Raw genomic sequence first — 24,638 nt, forward strand, 5'->3', positions numbered from 1 at the left:
CTAATTCTCCCAACAGGGAACAGGAAGGCAAGGCCCTTCCATGATGGGAATATCTTAAAATGTTTGTGTTTTTATTTAGCCATTGCAGCATCATTCATAAAACCAATAAACTATTTGACTATACTATATACTGTAACTAAATCTAGTTTCAGTGACATCCAGTTGATTCTGGTGTAGCAGGTCAGATTTCCTTGACAGATACGTTTCCCGTTAGCCTTGTTAGTCCAAAACCATGGACCACAGTAGCTAAGATGTGAACTTGAGGCTACTTCTCACATACTTTATGATGCCATGTGAAATCCTCTTTTACAGGGTCAGTCACAGAACGGTGCCCCTTGACTCGCCTACCCTGCTCAGACATCAGCAGGTTAACCACAAGACCCGACCCTGGGTTCTCTAGTTCAGTAGCTGTGGGTCGGGACCCCCAGGGGGGTCGCCACATGATTTTGGGGGGGTCCCCAGATGACAGTAAAACAATTATAAAATAAAAAAATGTGTACATAACATAACATAAGGAAAAAAAGAAAGAGGCAGATCTACAAGCTCACAACCCCTCGCGTTGCGAGGCGTTGTGAGCTTGTAGATCTGCTATTTTCACAATATTTATCTGTGGAACCATGTCAGACTAAATGTAATGCCTCAACTCCTACAATTCCAAGTGCTTGTCAAGGTGGGGGGTCCCCAGTTCAAATATGATTATGTTGGGGGGGTCCCAAGTTCAAATATGATTATTTTGGGGGGTTCGCAGTTCAAATATTATTATGTCGGGGGGTCCCCAGTTCAAATGATTATTTTGGGGGGTCCCCAGTTCAAATATGATTATGTTTGGGGGGTCCCCAGTTCAAATGTGATTATGTTTGGGGGTCCCCAGTTCAAATGTGATTATGTTTGGGGGTCCCCAGTTCAAATATGATTATGTTTGGGGGGTCCCCAGTTCAAATGTGATTATGTTTGGGGGTCCCCAGTTCAAATATGATTATGTTGGGGGGTCCCCAGTTCAAATATGATTATGTTGGGGGGTCCCCAGTTCAAATATGATTATGTTTGGGGGGTCCCCAGTTCAAATATGATTATGTTTGGGGGGTCCCCAGTTCAAATATGATTATGTTTGGGGGGTCCCCAGTTCAAATATTATTATGTCGGGGGGTCCCCAGTTCAAATGATTATTTTGGGGGGTCCCCAGTTCAAATATGATTATGTTTGGGGGGTCCCCAGTTCAAATGTGATTATGTTTGGGGGTCCCCAGTTCAAATATGATTATGTTTGGGGGGTCCCCAGTTCAAATATGATTATGTTTGGGGGGTCCCCAGTTCAAATGTGATTATGTTTGGGGGTCCCCAGTTCAAATATGATTATGTTGGGGGGTCCCCAGTTCAAATATGATTATGTTTGGGGGGTCCCCAGTTCAAATATGATTATGTTGGGGGGTCCCCAGTTCAAATCTGATTCTTTTTGGGGGTCGCGGACTGAAAAAGGGTTGAGAACCACTGCTCTAGTTGCAAGTCCATGTTATTGCCACCCTGCTGGCCCAGAGTGTTTTAGACTCCCTCCGGCTGATGAGACATGGTAGGGAGGGAGGAAGAAAGGGGAAACCCAGATCAGTGGAAACATTTTGGGTTCCTGTCTATCTTCTGATCACGTGCAATTACACCCCGTCTGGATGTGGACAACGCACAGCACGGCTCACCGTCTGCAACACACAGCCTGAGGGTCCTCCCCTCCACACATCACTTCTACACTTTAATTAAAAGCTGCGGAGAGCCACTACCATTGGCCAAGGTCTACAGCCATGATTAATGGTGACGACGAAAGAGAATGACGTGGCCACCCTGTTTTTGAGTATGTAGGATAGGAAACCGTTTTTCTGTACTTTATATGTGCTGCAGGCTATACTCTACAGTTGGGCAGGGATTCACACAGCGCAGCGGGCAAAAATCCCCTTAACATTACATGCTGTGTGAGATATACTATACATATTGTGTGGTCCTCAGTGGTGGAAAAAGTACTCAAATGTTTTACTTAAGCAAAAGTATCAATACTGCAATGTAGAAATACTCTGTTACAGAATGTCCCATTTCACAAGTTTTCAAATTGTGTAAAATGTATACAAATCTTTTGAAAATAGCCGATCTGCAAGCTCACAATGCGTCGCAGAACTTGCAGATCGGCTATTTTCAAATGGCCGAAATGTATATAGGGCTGAAGTGGTTAATGTATGTTTTGTAATAATAATCAAAATCTACAAAGTAACTAGTAACTAAAGTTTTCAAATAATTGTAGTGGAGTAAAGGTACAATATTTGCCTCTGAGATGTAGTCGAAGAAGTAAAAGTATAGACATTTTGCATATACTCCAGTAAAGTAAAAATACCTCAAAATTGTACTTAAGTACAGTACTTGAGTACATGTACTTAGTTACTTTCCACCACTGGTGGTCCTGTGTACCTCAGTGGACAAAGCACACGGCACTAACCCTGATAGGGTTAAGGGGTTTATTTCCTATCACCCCACATTTAAAATTGATTCACAGTGAGACACTTAGGGATAAAAGCTTCGCAGCAAATGTTATATAGCTTGAACAGTTTAGAGCAATCGTCCCGTTTAGCACAGCCATGGTTGCCAAGTCTATTCACCCAGCATGCACAGATACACAATCTGGACCCAATTTGACAATGGCAAACAGCTGCTTTACCAGAGACACAAAGTAAGAAAGAAAGAAAAAAGAAAGAGAGAGACAGAGAGAGAGAGAGAGAGAGCGAGAGCGAGAGCGAGAGAGAGAGAGAGAGCTAAAACACTGAGTGGAAATGACAGAGAGAAAGAGGAACAGGGAGAGTAGTGAGAGTGAACCTCAGAGAACTAATGAACAGTGGTGGAAAAAAATACTCAAATACCTTACAGTACTTAAAGGTAGGGTAAGTGATATTTTTGGGTAAAAACAAAAAGTATTTTTTTTAAAGGTTAAAGCACTATATTCTGATAGTAATCATTGCTATAGAGTGTTTGTTCAGTAACAGGAGTCTCCCCGTCTCTCCATCTCTTTAATAAACAGAAAATACATTTTCTGGTAGGTGTCAAAATCTCAGCCAATCAGGAGAAAGTACCCATTTTAAGCTTCATTTTTATAGTGTTCCAGTTCTAATTTTGCCTGCTCATTTCTTAGTGTCATCACTTCCAATTTCTCTTGTTTAATCTATATCCTGATTGAGTTCTCTATCCTGATTGGATAAAATTGAAAATGAAACGAAAATGCATTTTCTGTTTTATAAAGAGCTGGAGAGACATGGAGACTCCTTATATGGACAGGACACTCTATAGTAACGAGCACTATCAGAACATAGACCCATTTTGCAATTATTTGAAAAAAAAAAGTATCAATACCACAATGTAGAAATACTCCATTACAAGTAAAAGTCCGGAATTCAAAATTTACTTGAGTAAAAGTACAAAAGTATTGGTGTCGAAATATACTTAAAAGTACCAAAAGTAAAAGTTGTTCAAATGTATACAAATTGTTTGTAAATAGCAGATCTACAAGCTCACAGTGTGTCGCATTGCGACGGATTGTGAGCTTGTAGATCGGCTATTTTCAAATGGCCGAAATGTATATAGGGCTGAAGTGGTTAATGTATGTTTTGTAATAATAATCTAAATATAATAAGTAACTGAAATTTTCAATTAATGTAGTGGAGTAAAAAGTACAATATTTGTCTCCAGATGTAGTGGAGTAGAACTAAAAATATTGAACATTGGAAATACTCCAGTAAAGTAAAAACACCTAAAAAAATTACTTAAGTACAGTACTTAAGTAAATGTACTTAGTTTAAACCACTGGAAAGACGGAGAGACAGAGAATAAGGTGCTTAAAATATTATAACGTGCTACAAAAAGCAGTAACAGACCCATTTTACACAAATAGACCTGCAGTCTACAAACAATGGTCTCTGGGGGACTCCTGGTGACCAGCATGCAGAGAGCAGTGGTACCAAGGACAGATGGAGAGGGGGGGGGGGGGTGTCGGGGGATCATGGAAAGATATTTTCCTCTGTGAAAGAGAGGGAGGAAGGAGTGTGGGGAGTGTGAGACAGATAGAACGAGAGAGGGAGGAAAGAGAGAGAAACACATCTTCACTTCTTCCACTGAGTCGTCAGTGGCCCTGCCAAGATACAATTGAGGACTTTGGCAGGGCCCGAAAAGATCTCCCACACACACACATGCACACACACACACACACACACACACACACACACACACACAAAAATGGCATTTGGTGGATGCTTTAATCCAAAGAAGCACTCGTCAAAGACATAAAATGCCTGCAATAATACTTTGATAAAACTGACTTTGGTGTTATTGGGATCTAGTGATTGCTGGGAAGGGAGGGAGGTTTTAAATAACTAGAGGTTTGGGCCGCTGCGTGGCCCTCACATCTAGTAGCCTGGCCCTCACATAGACTACAATATGTAGGCTATATACTATTATTACAATTATTGTGGTCACGCACATGGCTACATATTTAACTCATTTGGTGCCAGAGGTTTATTAAAACAGGGTACATCTAGTGCCAGCGATGTCACCGTTTTAGCTGCGCTGTTTAGAGCTGTAGAATCGACGACGAACACCCCGATGTCCTAACACACACACCCACGCACGCACACACACACACACACACGCACACACGCACGCACGCACGCACGCACGCACGCACGCACGCACGCACGCACGCACGCACGCACGCACGCACGCACGCACGCACGCACGCACGCACGCACGCACGCACGCACGCACGCACGCACGCACGCACGCACGCACGCACGCACGCAAATCCGGCCGTGTTGTGTAGCGTGTGGTGTTGCTGTTCCGTGATCAGCTGTTCCGTGATCAGCGTGTCTCCGCACACATGCGCGGTGCGCGTAACAGCCCTTCCGGTTCAAAATTTGCTTTATCATGTAGTGTGTCAAATATGGGCCAAAGAAGGAATACAAATTGTATGCTGAACAATTAATTACGTGTAGGAAATTGGACACGTGGTCTGCTAGAACATAGCTCAAACAAAGAATGCTGATAAACAGGAAGTCGACCCACTAGCGGCTCTTTATAAATAGATAGATAACAGGTTATCTGTAAAAACATGAGGGGAGGCCAATACGCAACTGGAGAGACTCCACGGGACAGACTGCATCTCCCATTCAGCCATATTATAGAGACGTTCAGTCTGAATATTCACCACAGAATGACTTTCTTGAGTGTACAGTATGTATCTATTATGTTTTCTCCCTCATGTGACAGACAGAAAGACAGACACAGATAGATAGATGGACAGGCACGGCTCACTGCTCAGGTTCACTGCTCAGGTCACACTACAGGACCATTTCAAAGTCACTTTAACTTAATGAGCTAAACTGGACCCACATCTGTGCTCTCAAATCTGCTGGTTAGATACTTAATACATGCAGGACCAGATGCTTTGTCCAGTCGGAACGGCGCATGTCTCATTGATGAAAAATATGATTAATAGTGACAAGCCACTATATTTGTATTTTTATAATCATTCGAAGACGTCTTGGGGAATAACAATTATTTCAGGGCTGAAAAATCATACCATTTGCCTGCAGGTTTTGGTCTGGCTTATAGTCAGTGGTGTAAAGTAACTAAGTACATGTACTCAAGTAATGTACTTAACAAAGAGAGAAATATAAACATCGTTGTGCATTTTGTGTCACTCGTTTGCTCACATAAAGTGCTTAACCCATTCAATGCGGGAAAGCATCCATGTCATTTAGTTAAAAAGTAGAGATCCTTGACATGAAAACGTTTTGAGCACCACTGATATAGCAACAAAAGTTTTTTCAGAAAACTGTTAGAATTGAAAGGACATTTTTAGGTCTGAACACATTCACCGCCAATCACGTAGATCAACGTGATGTCAGATCCAACCGTTTTCCGCCAATCACGTAGATCTACGTGATCCAATTGTTTTATTTAATTTTTTATTCCACAAGAGGGCGCTCCAACGCAACTTAGGAATGATCCCGCGACTCCCCTAGAAGGAATCAACGGATGTGACGTCATTCCAAAAAAACGTCACGTCCGTCCGCTCCAATGATGGGATTTTGAGTAAAACAGCTCTAGCTCCATTCTTTTTTTTGTGATGAAAACCAGCCATTTTCAGCAGACGATCACTCTAAAATGGCGGATCGCGATAAAAAAAGTGTTGTTCCAGTGAATAGACTGGACTCTCCACCACCCCACGGACACTTTTTGGTTAAATGCGCGTGCACGTTGTGGCTTCTGCGGCGCTTCATAAATCATCAAACAGGTAAAAAAAACGCTGGCAGCAACTAATTAAAGCGGATTCATAGTACCTGGCGGTGAATGTGTTAATGGGTTAATGGAGAGAGCACAATGGAGAGAGTACAGTGTATGTGGTCAAATGAGGTGTTCATTCAGTTGTGATGAGCTACTACAGTAACACGACTGTACTGCTGGGAAAATTGGAAATGACATAACACTTCAGCCTGTCTGAGTGCAAAACACATTCCTTCAATAAACGATGGGTGTATGTATGATATCAGGGACTTGAGACATTGAGCAGAGGAGCTAGACGGGACTAGAGACGGTATAGGCATGTATATCGCATGGGGACAAAACACACTTGTACAACTCCCATGGTTCTCCCCTAACACCTTTTGTACTGTCTGGTGTTTTGACACCCGAGGAAGGGAACGGGAACACAATAATAATCTGCAGCCATAGCTGGAGTTACAAACACCTTACGACTCACCACAGAGATATAAATCAAGCAGGTTTATCGAATGACAGCTGCTGGAGAATTAACTGCATCGCGCGATGCCAAGCGACTCACCTTTCGGCGCGCAACACCCCACTGAAGTATGGATGATCCCATGGCATTAGCTCCTAAGGGTGGAATTATAAAACAACGATGAATCATCGTGTTAATACAAGATTGCATGGATGATACATGGTGTCATAGCAAAATAAATAAGAACCGACATGTTTTATTCACTTGCCATGCTTAAAACTCATTAAGTACTATTATTATGATCCAACGAGGAGTTCATTGTAAGGTCAGAGACTTGTTGTCATTGTGGTCGTCATGGTGTGTGCAGGCAAGGAAGGATCGGTATGATAAATATTCAAACCTGAAACGAGCGTCAAATTGCATAAAGAAGATAACAGAAATGTTTTCTTTATTTGTGGCCCTGTCAAGGCCATAATCCATTAATTGAGAAATAGTGTTCTAGGCCGGGGCATGTGTCTTCAACAGGGGGTCCTCAGAGTTACTACAGCCAAATCTTTTTGTGTGTGTTTTTTTTTTTTTACATTAGCCACTTGAACCCTAGCATCCATATTCATCCCCCATTTGCCGAAAATAGCCGAACTACAAGCTCACAACGCATCACGCTGCGATGCGAGCTTGTAAATCGCAACGCACATTTGGTATAGAGGGAAAAAAACAGCAGACTAAGTATAGAGCCAAAGGTAAATTTACTAAGTATTGAGGATTTAAGTGGTTAAATGTCTGGAATAACACATTGAATGAATCCATTATCCAACATATTAATAGAGAAGATAATAACAAAACAAAATTACGCAAAACTGGTGATAGTGCTGTCAAACAAGTCTATTTAAGCCATCTATGAAATCTATGAAAAGGTTTAAAGGGATTCTAGCGGCGGTGTTTGACAACAGTTTTTTTCTTTTTTTGATCTCTGAAGTTGCCTAGAATCCCTTTAATCTTAGGGTGTCAACTAAAACGAAATTCCTTGGCTTGGAGAGCTTCCAGGTGGTGCAGGTGTACACCACCATGGAGAGTACTGGGGATGGATTCCTCCACAGTGCCTCTGGCTTGACCTGGAGCTCCAACAAACCCAACTGGTGTGTTTTCGGGTGAGAAGCTGTCAGGGGATTGTGTTCTTTGCCGCTGCACTAGCGAGTAGCGACCCCTACAGGTTGTAAGCGGCGCCAGTTCAGCAGGGAGCAGATGTGGGAGGGATAACGTGTTCCTCCGCACACGTCACGCCCTCCCGGTGACACTCCTCACTGTCAGGTGAAAAGAAGCGGCTGGTGCGGCCATAGACCTGATTGTCTACACCAGGGGTTCCCAAAGTTGGGGTCGCGGGAGACTGATGGTGGGGTCGCAATTTTTTTCTTTTTTTATTCAGAACAGAATGGATGAAATACAATCTAAAAATGATTACAAATAGTACACTTTACCATTTTAATACATTACAAATGCGCATCGAACGTGCAAGTTTATGTGCATAAATGACCTCCAGGTTTAGGTGGGGTCGCGAGTCAATTTCCACATTATTTTGGGGTCGCGGGCTGAAAAGTTTGGGAACCCATGGTCTACACCAGTGGTTCTCAAACTTTTTCATGCCAAGGACCCCCAAATTGATATGTATCTGGTCGCGGACCCCCATCTCAAAACATATTCTGTGCCAGGGACCTCCAGAAGAAAAGATTTGAGTTGAAATGTTAAAAAATATATATATAAGATTTGCACACATTTTCTATGAGCATGTAGATTTTTGAATAGCCAAACTATAAAATATGGTTAAAGTGGTTAAAGTTATTGTGATGCTGTATTAACACATTTTGCTGGGGACCCCCTGGAACCTCCCTCAAGGACCCCAGGGGTCCCCGGACCCTACTTTGAGAACCAATGGTCTACACCCTCCCCATGTCAACTGTGGGGGTTAGCAGTGACGGGGACTGTGTTATGTAGTTCAATGTTCAGGAGGTAGAGGGGACAGAAAACAAGTCCTTGACGAAGTGACACTGGAAATAAAATAAAATAAAAGTACTTACTGAATCATGTGGATTGAGTTTTTTCTTAAAGTCTCTCATCATGTTAAAGTCTTTTGTTGTTCTGGGAGTAAAACAAAAAAAAAACAAATGAATGCCTAATGAACTGCAAGATCAACTTATTCTGAATAAGTAGGAGAATGTGCAGCTTTTTCAGAACAGACGATATGGTATCATTTTAATTAAATGCATTCCATTCATAACTAAGCATTCATAGACTTCTACTGTAGGTGGCAGTCTCCTCTAGCAAAGTAGTCGTATTATCCAATGTATGACATACGGTCTACGATTTAGAAGGTATCAAGAGAATGGTAGTATTTATCACTCCCATAAGTTAAAGAGAGAATAATGCACACTTAAATGGACCCGTTATTAAACAACAGACTTTTTGACTCCTCATCTTATTCAAGCATTCATTTCCCATGGGAGGGGGGAAATAGTATTATTACCATCAGTAACATCACATCGTGGGATAATGGGACAGTGGGATTTTACATAGAGATAAAGTTACAAACTGAAATGGATATTGATAGTTTAGTTATTGTTGGGAAAGGAAACACAGCTTGCATGTCCATAAGGTGAAAATCTGCTACAGCCAAGTTTAAGCGTTCCTTTCACAGTCACACTGTCACCTTGTGGTTGAAATGGTGTGACAAGGGTCCAGTTCAGTGCTTCCCAAACATAGGGTTGCCAAATGAGTCTAATCCGGTACCATCTAGACCAGTGGTTCTCCAACTTTTTCATGTCAAGGACCCCCAAATTGACACTTATTAGCCCGTGGACCCCCATTTGAAAAGATATGTCAGGGACCCCCATAAGAGAAGATTTGTACGGCTCTAGCAGTGATTCTCAACCATTTTAATTTAAAGGACCCCCAGTTTGACATGCATTAGGCTACGGACCCCCATGTAATGGCATTTCTATCACTGGGACCCCAATTCATAGTAAAATCAAAGTTAACTCTGAGAGTGTACAAATGGAACCATTTGTCAGAGTTACAGACCCATAAGGGTCCATTTGGTTCCTAACTATCCATCATTTAGTTGGGGAACCCCTGGAACTCCCTCAAGGACCCCTGGGGGTCCCCGGACCCCACTTTGAGAACCAATGATCTAGATTCTAGACTATTTTTGTTGTCAGGAATAGCATTGCTTCCATAGCTGCCTTGTTTTGTGCTTTGTTGTTTGAACTGAACTGCATGCTGTTTGATGAACTGAGACTAACTGTTACTGTGGAACCATTTCCTTTCTCTTTTTGTATTTAATACAACCTTTGAAAATCAAACTTATGTAGTGGTTGAGTTTATCCAATTTCAGTGTTTCTTGCAATGCATTAATGCAAGTAATTTGTGTTAGAACATAACCAGGGGTAGCCTGTGTTTTATGAATGCATGTAACCCTTGTGGGGTTTGATACTGACTCAACAGATTTTCAATCAAATCTAGATAATAAAACAGCAATATGCGTTATTAAAGGACAAGACCACTTTGGTAGAGGTTTGGGTTGTGTAGTTACCTTTCCATGATGTAACTCCAAAGGTGATTCCACCAGTGATTAGAAATTAATCATTCAAAATATGCTCCTCGTTGACTTAGATTGTACGCTGAAACAGCTCTCAAAGTCACTCTTTTAGCACGTAAACAAACGCAAGCACCGTTGATTCAGACAATATAGAACATCACCAAAACCAGTACTGTTTTTTTTTCATAAAAATGTTATCTTCCTGTTGATTTTGCCATTTTTATTAGGACTGGAGTGGATCCGGATCTGGATCTTCAAATAGTAAAATCAACAGGAAGTTAACATTTGAATTAAAAAACAAACATTACTGGGTTTGGTGATGTTCTATATTGTCTGAATCAACGTTGTTTGCGTTCTGTTATGCGCTAAGAGTTTTAGATTTTTTGTCCACCTTTGGAGTTACATCCAAACCTCTACCAAAGTGGTCTTGCCCTTTAAATGCCATTAAGGATGTTTTCTCATAGAAACACTGCGTATTTACAGGTTGAACACTGCCACCAGTAGTTTTTAAATGTAGATGTTATGAAAACTCCTAATGTATTTTTGTAAGTTTGGGCCCGTGGACACTCCAAATTTCACTTCTGGGTCTCGAGCTGAAAAGGTTTGGGAACCCCTGGTCTTGTTAACAAATTGTTGAATTTTGGGAAATATATCAAGATGCAGCAGAGTAGTATTAGGCCTGCTGAATAGTATTAAAGGGATATTTCACTTTAAAAAAAAAAATTGGTCATTATCGAAGAAACCCGACCCCCTCACATATTAGGAGGGCAGGATGAGTCACCAGAAACAAGGACGTGTGTTTTTGATGAATCTAACATGTTAAAAATGGAGATTGAAGTTATAATGGGTTTGTATAGGAAGGGGGCGTGTCTGATCAAATGAATATCAAATATCTAAATACTGAATCAAGCAACTTAAAAACTGTCTGGGGGGCTCCCAAAAGCCTGAGTAGATGATAAAACGACCCAATTTCATTTTTTAAGTGAAATATCCCTTTAAGCATGTAAGCGGCTGTAAAGTAGCTGTCCCACATTTGTTGTAATTTACAGTATATCTGTTGTAATGACCACCACTGTTAATACTGTTATTGCATATGACATATTTTTGAAGCACTTGGACTTGCATTCTATGTATTAAAGGTGATATTCAAAGATCACTACTAGTATAATGATAATGAGGAAGACCATACCTGTCTGACAGCTTATCTGTTAGCAGCTGCAGGAAGTTCATCACTGTCTCTGTGGAAATGAGAAAATGGAGCGAGAACGTTACAGCCTACAAACATGACCTTTGGGATCATTTCAAATCTAGCCTGAGGAGTACTAAGGACTAATGCTGGGGCAACATCAGACGCGCACGTACTATGCAGCTGGAAAGCTCCAACTGACATTGTACCAGGCACCGAGCCCCGCATGCACATGTTCTACGGAGTCAATACGCATGCGTATATTCAATAGTTTATTATTTATTTTCATAATATATTATGTCACCATAAACATTAATGACAATATATCTTATCAATGTAAACTAATTTCCAATTCCCCTAAAAATGTGTCAGGAATGTTCATTGTGTTTCTAAACCTCAAAACACTTGGAACAATCAAACACTACAGACTCGTGCCTGTCAATATGTTAACAGATCACACTGAAATGATGTATGTCTAATAAATTTGAAATTGATATTAATTAATTAATATGAAGGAATCTTGCTCCCCAAACATTTTCTCCTCTATGCAAAGCGCTTGGGAACTGCACACTGGGGCTGCACGTTCATCCAAACTGATCATATCAAATGGGCATTATCTGCAGGAGTATATCCACCATTATGAATAACATTATGTCTGTCATTTTGTCAATCATGAATATTCTTTTGCCAGAAATTAGTGTTTTATAGACTGTAATTGTGACATTGTGTGTGACACTGACATTGTGCAATTTCTCTGTAGGCAATAGACAGTTGCAACCTGATGACAATTGTTTTGGGATTGCTTGTGATTATGAAACGACATGAGGGATGTCAATAATAGATTCTAATTGAATTTTTATTTTATTTTATTATTCTCAATAGCCTACAGTACATGTACTGTATTAACAAGTGAAGGCTATGATGTTGCCTACAAAGGTCCACCCATACTCATAAACGGTCACTGGTTCGAGTCCTGCAACATTAAACGTGTGTGCGCATTCTGCACAATTGTGTTCCTGGAGGATTTTACACGCAATGATATGTGCATGGGCTGCGCGCAAGCCACACATACGCACTTTGGTGTACTTAGCCCTGGTTTAACCCATTCAAGCCGGGAACGCATCTCTGTCATTTTATGTTTCTTTGGCTATTCAAAAATAGCAGATATACAAGCTCATAGCGCAGCACCGAGTGCCGTGCTATGAGCATGTAGATCTGCTATTTTTTGGAAAAATCTTGAAAATTAGCTTCTGGGGATTCTACAAATATCTTCTAAATCTTAACAGTTTTTTGAAAAAAATTATGTTGCTGTCAGTAGTTCTCAAACTTTTTCATGTCAAGGACCACCCACAATGATGATATGTATTTGGCCGTGGACCCCCATCTCAAAATGTGTTGTTCCAGGGACCCCCAAAAGTTGTAACATGAGTTAAAAATGTTTGCTTAAAAAATATATATATTCAAAGATTTTCACATTTTCGCGATTTCTTTGGTTATTTTCAAAAGATTTCAGAAATAGCAGATCTACAAGCTCATAGCGCGGCACTCTGAAATCGCCAAAGAAATCTTCAAATGACACCGATGTGTTCCCGGTCTTAAAGGGTCAAGGTGGGAATGACACCTTACCATGGACTCAGAAAAATAGTGAACAAGATTATGCTACAGCAGCACACAGCCAATTAGCAGCAACAAGACTCCAAAGAAACAGGAGGACGGCTGGAACTCTCTTTGAGAAAAGCCCAAGAATAACTCATTTCCCTGGGAAATGAGAGGACAAGGAACAGGCAGAGCTCAAAGGGCCTGAGATTTGTGTGATGCAACTGGCTGGCCTGCATCACCATCCGGGCATAGAGCCTCTTCAACCCCTCAGCCGTGGAAAGTTGTGAAAGGGAGAAATAATAGAAACCTCCCCAACAACCAAGTGTGCAACTGGAGAACAGATTTGCTCAGCTGTTTGCATGACCTTGGAAGACCGTCTGATGACATGGATAACCTCTCATCTACTCACAGCAGGCTAAGGAGCGAGAGTATAAGTCAGAAAGTAAGAGGCTCTGGACCGCTGGCCTAGCGGTCCAGGCACCTAGGCTCCATGTTGCCTGACAGCGTGTCACGGGTTCGAGTCCCGAACCCGACGGCCTTTGCTGTGTGTCACTCCCAGGCCCCCAGAGCCGCAGTAGAACAGTGAAGCGGCCGTCCGCCTGGTGGTCAATCTGAGAATGCGACACTTCCGCATTTAAAATGCTACTGCGCGTTTGTGCGCCTGCTCATAGCTGTATGGACACGCCTAATCGACCCAATATTGGTACTCCCGGTAGACAGATTCTAATAGAGTCTAGACCCAATGGACCCAGTTTTAAACTTCCGGCAGATTTCCGGGTGCTTCAAACGCCACTGAGCAACTTTCATAGAAATGAATAGCTGGGGGCGGGGCAATCCGCCCTCTAGATATATTATAACTCTATGGTCACTCCCCATTTCCTGTCAGCCTACTGCCCTATAAATAAAGGCATAAAACACTCCCCCAAAAAAAGAGGCAACAGGGACAGCTAACGACTTGAGTCTGACATTCTGAGTGTGGTTGACTGCTGTAAAAGATGTTAAGAAGCATGTCCAACAAGAAGACAGAAATATGATGCTTTCCCAAAGATAATGGTCTCTGACATCAATGGAATAATTGTAGATATTATGGCTGCACATCCTACTGTGAAAACCATCATAGTGCACACAGGGACCAATCATATTGTCGAAACAACAGTCTCTAGTAACAAGACTTCGGTGACCCGTTTAACCCATTTAGATCGAAAAGAAAAAATGTTGCTTTAAATATATATATATATTCAAAGATTTGCAAAATAAATCAAGATTTTTCAAAAGATAGCAGATCTACAAGCACATAGCACGGCACTCAGTGCCGCGCTATGTGCTTGTAGATATTTTTGAATAGCCAAAGAAATCTAAAATGACACAGATGCGTTCCCGGTCTGAATGGTTTAATACAGTGGGTTCTCTGAATGTTGAGGTCCTCTACTGCAAGGGCCGAAGAGGAGCTGAGAGATTCAGCAGATTTTCAGCACTGGACGAAATGGCTTTCAACTGCATGGCACCACACATTCAATGCACTTTATTAACGATTTCAACTTGTTCTGGCACTGCAGATGGTTCCTTTGAAGGAATAATGAACTTTTTATGTTAAAATGTGTTTTCTCTAACATATTTTTTACTTCCTGCGTCACCCATCTGTTGCCTCTGCCAAGGACAAGAGGAACCTAAACAAGATATAAAAGCTTGTGAGGATTCCACCCCTCAAAAGCCCCATCCATGTAACTCCAGTCACACTTTCTCCCTCTTCCCTCCCTCTTAAAGGGATAGTTCACCCCCAAAATGACATTTTTTTCTATCGATTACACACCCCATGAAGCCTTGAATTCATGGAGATTTTTTTTGTTTTTGTCACATTCCTAAGCCAATAATTTGATGACCGGCGGTCTCTCCAGTAGGAGACACAAAGTGTCAACTTTGTGTCTCCTACCGGATACATTAGCATCTCTCCGCAGCTTATCAAATTATTGTCTTAGGAAAGCGACAAAAGCAAAATAAATCCATTGAATTCAAGGCTTCATGGGGTGTGTAATTGATAGAAAATATGACTTTTTTGGGGTGAACTATCCCTTTAAGAGTTCACTGACCAGATGAAAAAACTGGTCACTGCTGGAACTAAACTTACAGTATCCTCTACTGCCATTTTCTCTCCTCTAACCCCAGTCTGCATCCACCTCCACCACTGGCTTTAATTCCTAGTTACAATCCCCCCCCCCCCCCCCCGACAACTCCATTCACTATAATGGACAATTTTTTTGACAGCATATGAGTGAAGAATTACTGAAAATACTGTGACCTCTATAAAATGTCTGTCTGTCAGGTCTGTCACTATTACAAGTAACTCAATCAAGTGGCATATAAAAATAAAAAACATCATCTATTGACATAAAACAGATATGTTGATAAAAAGACACCATCCATCTGAAAACGTATATATTCAAATCAATAGTCTCCAGTAGTACATCTGAATTACAGGGGATTCCTATGGGCTGGACATTTAAACTGCAATTACTTTTAGCCTCCTAAGATGGCGCACATCCAAATGTAGGCAAAATCTCCGTATGTGCGTGCCGTGTGTATCTATTAGAATAATTTCCGCCCCTCCATGACGACATCAGAATCATCCTCCATTTCTCCATGCCGATATAAAAAATAAAACAAAAAGTAAGTGGTACATATAACCCTATTCTTACATTACCTGGACTTTTAGCCATGGTTCCTTTTAAAGCCCGGTGTGCGAAGGACTCGTAGCCCACCAGTTTGGCCAATTTGTTCCTGCACTCCAACAGCTCCTCTAGACACCTCATCAGCTCTGCATTTGGGTACAGGTAGATTCTATAGGCAATCTCTCTAACCTGAGAATGTCAAGACAGCAACCAGTGGAAGATAAAACAGAACTTATATTCATTATTGACAGACTGTATATAGACTGTACATACTGTATACTGTATTCCTTGTTGATAAGACTATAATAATTTTTGATAGGGGGAAAAATGCATATATTGTGAAACATCACAATGCTTTTCCTATACTAATACAGCAGTGGTGGAAAAAGTACAAAAAAAAATTATTAGTAGCAATAATGCAATGTAGAAAGTACTCATTATGCAGAATGTCCCATAAAAACTTTTGAAAATAGCCAATCTACAAGCTCACAATGCGCATTGTGAGCTTGGCTATTTTCAAACGTCCGGAATATATATATAGGGCTGAAGTGTTTAATGTATGTTTTGTAATAATGATCAAAGTCTACATAGTAACTAGTAACTTAGGTTTTCAAATACTTGTAGTGGAGTAAAAGTATAATATTTGCCTCTCCACTACTCTGAGAGTAGCGGAGAAGAAGTAAAAATACTGAAAATTGGAAATACTCCAGTAAAGTAAAAATACCTCAACATTGTACTTAAGTACAGTACTTGAGTACATCTACTTAGTTACTTTACACCACTGAAATACAGTGTGGCTTGACATGATAGTATTGCTATCATAGTAGCTGATGCAAATTTCTAAGAAATAAAGACTCAGCGTTAAAAACTAATGTCCCAAAATGGATATTGATTAGTAGGACAGGTTTCTAAAAAGAGAGAGAGAAAAAAAAAAGAAACAACAAAAAATGCATAAAGATTGTGCTTGATTCAGCCTGATCCTTTGATCCATATACCAATGGCGCCCCCTGCTGACGAATATATGCACAAAACCCATATGCACAGAACATAAACACAGTGATGTCACAATACGCTTTACTGAGCTGTAAGCTGTAAATATGAGCAGTGGCAGACCAGACACATACCAAGTTATCCGGGGAATCAGCATGTAGCCCCGAGACCTGGATGAAACTGCCCTCTTTTGCAAAGTGCAGGTGCAGATGCTCAGGAATCGCAGACCTTGCGATTCTGTTTGGCATGTGAGACCCCACCAGAAACTCATTACTCAAATCTAAGATCTTCACGTGGAGGGCGACTGCCTCTTTCCTCTGAAAACAATAAAATTAGTAAATCAATTATACCAGTATAACTATAAGGCACATCACAGCTCTCTTTTTTTTTTACCAGAACCCATAATCTTGTGATATTTTTGATGAAGTAGAAATATCTTTGGAAGCAAAGCTAAATCTTGGGAGAGACTGGCTTGACAATAAACAGTGCATCATGTAAGTCTATAATTAGGTCTATATGAACCAATTGCAATTACAAACAAAATAGCATGTGTCTTGGAATAAAATATATTTTTTAAGGTACAACCAAGTTGGTGTTTTGGGATTTTCACTGATTCAATCATTTCTTTTAGGCAGCCCTGAGTAATTTAGTCAGAGGATCTGGGAGTCTATTTCTTCAGTCCCATGAATGACATCCACCTGTTAACAAATAATGTCCTCTACCCAGGAACTCACTTAACATTAATGATTCCAGACTTTTTGTCTTACCAGCTTTTCATCCAGATGAATTCCACTGATCTCAAAGTCAAACAAGAACAGCTCCGCCACTCGCCTAGATAGGAAAAGAGGGGACTCAGTATAAAAATTGACTTTCTTTCAACACCATGATATCAGGCAAGACAGAATTAATTCGATTCTAGTTTATTTTTCTTTATGTTTGACTGTGACAGTGCATGTTTTCATACAGCAGGTGTTTTTAAATTCACCTTCACAATCTATAATATTTTTATATAAATAGATAAACCCAAAACTAAAAAGAACAAAACAAAAAACAGAACAATCTGAAATACCATGTTAACCCAAGATACAGGCATCTCAGTGTTTTATAATAGTGCTAATACCTATATCTAACGTACAGGTAATGTATTCACCTGTTTCCTAGGCTGTGTTTTCCACTTCCTGTCAATTTGATCCAATGAAATCCAATGAAACTGGTCAGATGACCAATGATATCCAATGAAATCGACAGGAAGTGGAAAACACACAGCCTAGGAAACAGGTGAATAGAGCCAATATAGTGGGGAAATTACCTACTTTTTAGCACCAACCTTTTCTCAAGTTGAGACAATTTCAACTTATCTGATCAATGTCACTTCAGAGCCCCACCGAACAATAGCAGTGAGAGAGAAGTATTAACATGTCTTCTCATCTAACCAGCATTATGGAGCAACTTAATGCTTGATGCTGAAGATAATGTCGCAGCTTGAACAGGTCGGTGCTAAATAGAGGTCTGTGCTTTTTTTAACAGGTCTCCAGTGGACACACAACCTAAATATTACCTTGTGTCAGGGTCCAGCTGAGATACAGTATCTGACTTGCCGAGCAGGTCCTTCAGGCTATTACACAGCTCAACATTAGTATTCAACCTGAAAAATACAGATACAATAAATCTAAATATATCATGTCACATGCAATACAATTATTTCCAGTTTTCTATAACAAGTGTTAAGTTTCACTCTCCTCTGGTAATGATTTCCAAGTGTTTTTCAACAGTGTGCTCTCAATAGATACTTCACTAAGCCCCCCCCCCCCCCCCCAATAGTAATTGTCCAATACTAGCTTAGCAACCGTTGCCATTCGCCATAGACTCAGACAACACTCCCATTCATACCATTTAAGTCATTTTGAAGTAGCACACACATATAGACGATAATTAGCAACACTGATCAAAAATAATAGGAATACCATAATAAGGCTATGGTCAGACTTTTGGTGGGGACCGGCAACAGTGATTCCAGGTATCCAGAGCTTTTGCAAAGGGGGCATTTTTCATTACTTTCCTCAACTCAAAACTGCACTGACAAATGCAGGTTGTGGCTGTCAAACACACAGTCACACACACACACGCGGCTTAATGTTAGGGAAATTACACAGCTCACGCACCAAGGTGATGACAATAATACTAATGATTATTATTAGTATGAGCTCAGCGAAAGGTGTATTACAATATGTTCTTTCATGGCCTTCTATGTGTTTGATGAGCATAATGCTATGTGCATTGTGGTGTACTAGTGCACAACCATGGTGGAATTGTTCATGGTGAGATAAATATTGCATTGGACTTACTTCTCTACAACTGTGCCAATCTCTATACAGGTCTTCTCCGCAGCCTGGCGGTAGGCTGGATCTGGATGGGCCACTTTAACAAAGTCAGCCTGGTGAAAGTAAGAAGAATCACAGTTGATTAGCAACCAATGCAATCATTATAGCTTATTGTGCTAGCCCTCAGGAATTGGCTCATTTAGCAAACAGTACTTATTTTTCTTTTGGGTTAAATGTGACTCCTACCAATGACCCGGTCATCAACTTATAGGCTCAGTAATGCGAGGGGGGTTTAGATGTGTTCAGTTCCAAAAGAAAAAGAAAAAAACTCTGAGGAGCCATTCCACCATTCTGGGTGGAAAACGGAATGCTCATCCTAAAACACACTGCCCCATTTTTTTCGCGGACAGAGGCCGCCGGATTAGACCCAGGCGAGGGTCTTAGTGTGTTTTAGGACGACGGTTCTTCTATTCCATTTCTGAATGGAGAGAGGTGCGCGATGGAGAGAAGAAGGACCGGCCGATATTTCCTTTTTGCTCGATATTGTTTGATGGTGAAACAATCATGACTGATACACATGAAAGAAGACCCTTTACAGCTAATAGAGGATTTCACATTTTAAGAATTGGTTCAGAATTGAATGAGTATCTATAGTTAACTTAAATGTGAAGCTCTTTCTGCAATAAATATGCATCCATGCGTTCTGTGCGCCCGTCTGCTGCGACGTTTCCTTTTTACCACACACTTCCTGGAGTTTTTTGTACTGAATTAAATTAACAAAAACCCGAAATATAAGGGAAAAAAACGCAAACAAGTTTCATGCGTACGCTCTTGGCACACACACACACACACACACACACACACACACACACACACACACACACACACACACACACACACACACACACACACACACACACACACACACACACACACACACACACACACACACACACACACACACACACAAACGTCGTCGGGGTGTGTAATTGATAGAAAATAAGTAATATTTTGGGGCGAACAACTCCTTTAATGCACCATATTATAATATCTTGCATCCCCGAGCTTACCAGGTCAGCCACTTTACACAGGCCGTCTGAGAGCTGGTCAAAAGCCTCCACCGTCTGGGCCCCGGGGACACAGCTGCAGGCCTGGTCTACCAGATGCTGGGTGTTCTTCAGAGCACTTTGCGTTGCCACTTCGAAACCGGCAGGTGAGGTCAGCTCTGGCACGCCAAATAAACCCTGAGAATGGAGGCCAAACGTCAAGAACAAGACAGAGACATTGTGGAGAAAACTAAATGAGTGTTCAAAAGCAGACGGCCTGTTTTAGCATCTTGTACTGTACTAGCCTTGGATGTTCGGCTGTCACCATTACACATTTAAGTTGACGATTAATTGTCACTCAAATAATTGCGATTAACGATTTAATTGTGTGTTTGGCCATTGAACATTGGAACATATGAATACAAAATACATTTCTGTTTACCTTTTAGGCTTCGTAATAAAACATTTGCACAGGGCAGATAACTTAATATACAAAGAAATGATTGACATATTTAATCATTTTATACATTTAAAAATAGCCGATCTACAAGCACTTTGTGACGCGTTGTAAGCTTGTAGATCTGCTATTTCTGCTTTTTCCTTATATTTGAAAATGTGTGAACATTTTTCAACATGGAAACTATTAGGAGTTTGCATGTTCTCCCCGTGTCTCCTAGGGTAGGTACCCTCACAAAAACATGCAGTAATCCTGGTCACTATACTGCCTCCCCCTGGCCAGCCGGGGCGCCTGATGGAGGGGAAGGGAACTGGTTGGAATAACGTGTTCCTTCCACGCGCTACGTCCAACCAGGGAAACTCTCCCCTGTCAGGTGACAAGAAGGTCAGTAGGACTAGGCTCTCATGCATTGAAGGAGGCATGAGCTCGGCCCTGGCCTCCCTAGGTTGGCAGAGGGAAGGTAGTGCCCAGGATTACATAGACAATTGGCACTGGGTGTAAAAAATAGGGTTACAAAAATCGTGGGATAAAAATTTAAGTAAAAAAAATAAAATAAAAAAAAACATGGAAACTATTATGCAAAAATAATTGTGATTATCTCAAATAATTGTGATTAGACGATTATGTAATAATTGTGACAGGCCTGCTTGGATCAATACTATCATAGGTGTATTTTATCGATTTTGACATTTGCATATAAGTAAAAGTCAGACGCGCTAAAATACTTGATGGAAGGCTAGTATACTGTACTATGACCAGTCTGATGAGGTGTTTTTATTTTTCCATAGACTTACAGCAATGGTAAATTATTGTAGCTCTTATTTTTATTTGACCTTAGGGCACAGGAATATTACTCAATCGATTACGGCGAGCAGCAATGACTTTGAACCCTGAACCATATTAAACCACTGATTGCTTATAACTGTGTCAATGAAAGAATTGAAGCTTATTTTACACTGAACTCAGTGCAATAAGCCTTTCAGCAGGATGTGAGACTGAAATTAATGACAGTGGTGTAAAGCAAATATTTTCTCTTTTACTCCACTACAATTATTTGAAAACTTGAGTTACTTTGTAGTTTTGGATTGTTATCATATACATTTCGGCCATTGGAAAATAGCAGATCTACAAGCTCACAATGCGCTATTTTGAAAAGTATAAGTATTTGTATACATGTAATACATATGAAAACTTGTGAAATGGGACAATTGTGCATAATGACTACTTTATAAGTACATTTTAATACCAATACTTTTGTACTTTTACTCAAGTAAATTTTGATTTCCGAACTATTACTAGTAACAGAGTATTATCCTTGCAGTATTGATATTTTTTTTTACATAACTGTAATAACTATGTTATTACATACTGTGATAAATGTTGTTACATACTGTAATAACTATGTTATTACATACTGTGATAAATGTTGTTACATACTGTAATAATGTTACATAGATACAAAAATGTGAATACTTTTTCCACCACTGATTAATTGTACAAACCACGTTGGTTTCGAACTTCTCCAGTCTCCTGTGAGGCTTAATGGTGTTGAAGGCAGCTCCCACTGGGGACCATGTCGTTACATATCGTCTCCGGACGGATGGTAATAATGCTCCTTTATGCTTCACAAAGTGAAGCAATCGTCTGCACGCAGACATGGTTGTTTTAAGTGTGTTTTATCTATGCTATCACCTCAGATCACAGTCGTTGCTTAAAGTTGTCGATATTGACATGGACTGATAATAGAGGACACTACACTCAAGACTTATGTTTAGCATTCAAGATAACAATCTAGAGATCTAGTAAAAAGCGTAAATATATGGCTGTCATTGAAATATGCACGCGTCCTTTGTGAAAATACACTGTCCAGTATCAACAACCTGTGACTTTTGTGTTGCTTTTTGAGGGTGATCTCTGTCAAACTACTAGTAAACATAGCTTCCACATGTTAGCATGTCATATCCAGTGTTGCCAGATTCTAGGAGATAAATAAGCAACATTGTGAAAACAAGCCCAAAAGAAGCGACTATATTAAAAAAATAATTTGAAAATAGCCAATCTACAAAACATTGTGAGCTTGTATATCTGCTATTTTCATATTATTATTTTTGAAAGTTTTGAATATTTTTTTATGGGGGGGGGGGGCAGTGGGGGCACTGACGAATAATACATATCAATCGGGGGTCCTTGCCATGAAAATGTTTGAGAACCACTTTGTTTAAACAACAATAGGAAACAAGCAACTACACTTTAGAAACAAGCCCAAAGAAACGGAATAACCTGTTACTACCAATATTTACAAGCAACTTTACAGAAAAACAAGCCCAAAGTCGCTTATAATAAGTGGACATGGCAACGCTGATCATATCAAAGTGAATCTACCTTAGTGTTAGGTCTTGTGTTTTCGCTCGACAGCCCGTGGCTACATTTAAAAGAAAGAGGAACATTAAACAACGTCTAAAAAATACAAAGAACCCATATAAAGATGCTACTACAATTTCAGAAGGTTACAAGGCAGTTATCATGAATTTGAGTAGGGCAATGTAATTAATAAAATATTGTCGAAATGCACACAGCGGAAAACACTGGTTCTTTGTAACGACGTCACACACGGGCGACAATATTTTGTAGTTTTTTTCTGGGACTTCTATGTGCCTACAAATGAGTAGCCCAATAGATGTCACTATTGCGCCTTTCATTAAAAAGTGTCAGCGTAAAAATGCAAAGCAACATGAATGATACACTTTGATTTATTTTATTTCACCAAAGCACCTCACGGACTAGGTTAGCTCAGTGGTTCACAAACTCTTTAGCTCAAGACCCAAAAGAGAAATTAGATGTTGCATGGAACCAACTAGTGAAAATAGCAGATCTACAAGCTCACAATTGTGAGCTTGCAGATCTGGTATTTTAACTACTTAATTAATTCATTCATTCATGGTATTTATTAGATTTTTCTTTGATTTATTCATGAAATTACTTTGAAAAATCATTTAATTTGTCTTTAATTCATGTAAATTGTTCATTTTTGGGAATGTTTTTTGAAAATATGATAATAATAATTATAAACAAAATGTAGGAAACAAAAACTGCATCCTCAGTGTTTATTCACCAGTGTGAAGTTCAGCTGGGAGAACCAAGGAGCAATAAGTATTTAGAAAATGTGCTAACTCTGACAGCTGAATGCCATGTCAGCCAAAAGTAAAAGCCACAAATAACACAAGGTTAACGGTCTGGGGATCTTAGTCTAAAATACCAGACCCTTAACATGATCGTATATCAATACAAATAATTAGTTAGGAGCGCATGGCTTATTATTATTAATTATTTTATAATTATTATATTATTATTATTATTATTATTATTATTATTATTATTATTATGATTATTATTATCATTACTATTACTATTATTATTATTATTATTATTATTATTATTATTATTATTATTATTATTATTATTAATTCATTAATGTATCAATGTATCAAAGTATACATTTATTTATTTATTTATTCATTCATTCATTCACTCATTCATTCATTAATGTATTCATTTATTTATTTGTTTATTCATTTATTTATATGCTTGTTTGTCTGCCTCCAAACAAACACCATTCAATCATAACGAGTGAATAGTAAGAAATGGAATGTTGAGGGAAATAATGTGTAGGAGTCAGAGCTTATCTATGAGTCAGACATGATGGCAGCATCACAAAACCTGCATTGTCCACCATGTTGGAGCTGTAACTCTTGGCATGGGCCTATCCAACACATCTGCCAATTAAAATTATTGAGTGACTGACAGTTAAAAATGACACTCAACTGCTCTCTCCATAATATTTTGCTTGCATATTAATGGGACAACATGGGACACCTTCATTGTCAAAATGATGTACCTTATATTAAAGAAATGAATGGAAGATTAGTCGTTTCAACATTTTAATCCAGTTTAGAAATTTGATTTCTCTCCAGCTTAAAAAAACCCAAAATATCCTATCAAATTGGCTAAGGGCAGTGTCCCATTTT

General features: G+C 39.8%; 1 protein-coding gene across 1 annotated transcript in view; it reads right to left on the reverse strand.

Moving 5' to 3' along the window:
* Positions 1 to 22,557, reverse strand: part of LOC308085463 (mitochondrial intermediate peptidase-like) — a 73,405-nt gene extending 50,848 nt beyond the window's left edge. Inside the window, 10 exon segments of the mRNA XM_080428623.1 lie at positions 6,862 to 6,914; positions 8,832 to 8,892; positions 11,538 to 11,586; positions 15,832 to 15,988; positions 16,924 to 17,106; positions 17,557 to 17,620; positions 18,348 to 18,434; positions 19,135 to 19,223; positions 20,181 to 20,354; positions 22,116 to 22,557. Coding sequence (XP_080284749.1) covers positions 6,862 to 6,914; positions 8,832 to 8,892; positions 11,538 to 11,586; positions 15,832 to 15,988; positions 16,924 to 17,106; positions 17,557 to 17,620; positions 18,348 to 18,434; positions 19,135 to 19,223; positions 20,181 to 20,354; positions 22,116 to 22,271 — 1,073 coding nt within the window. The 5' untranslated portion in view covers positions 22,272 to 22,557.
* Positions 22,558 to 24,638: the final 2,081 nt, after the last annotated feature.

The sequence above is a fragment of the Gymnoscopelus braueri genome (assembly GCF_963280865.1).
Source record: "Gymnoscopelus braueri genome assembly, chromosome: 5".
In the NCBI taxonomy this organism is placed as follows: domain Eukaryota; kingdom Metazoa; phylum Chordata; class Actinopteri; order Myctophiformes; family Myctophidae; genus Gymnoscopelus; species Gymnoscopelus braueri.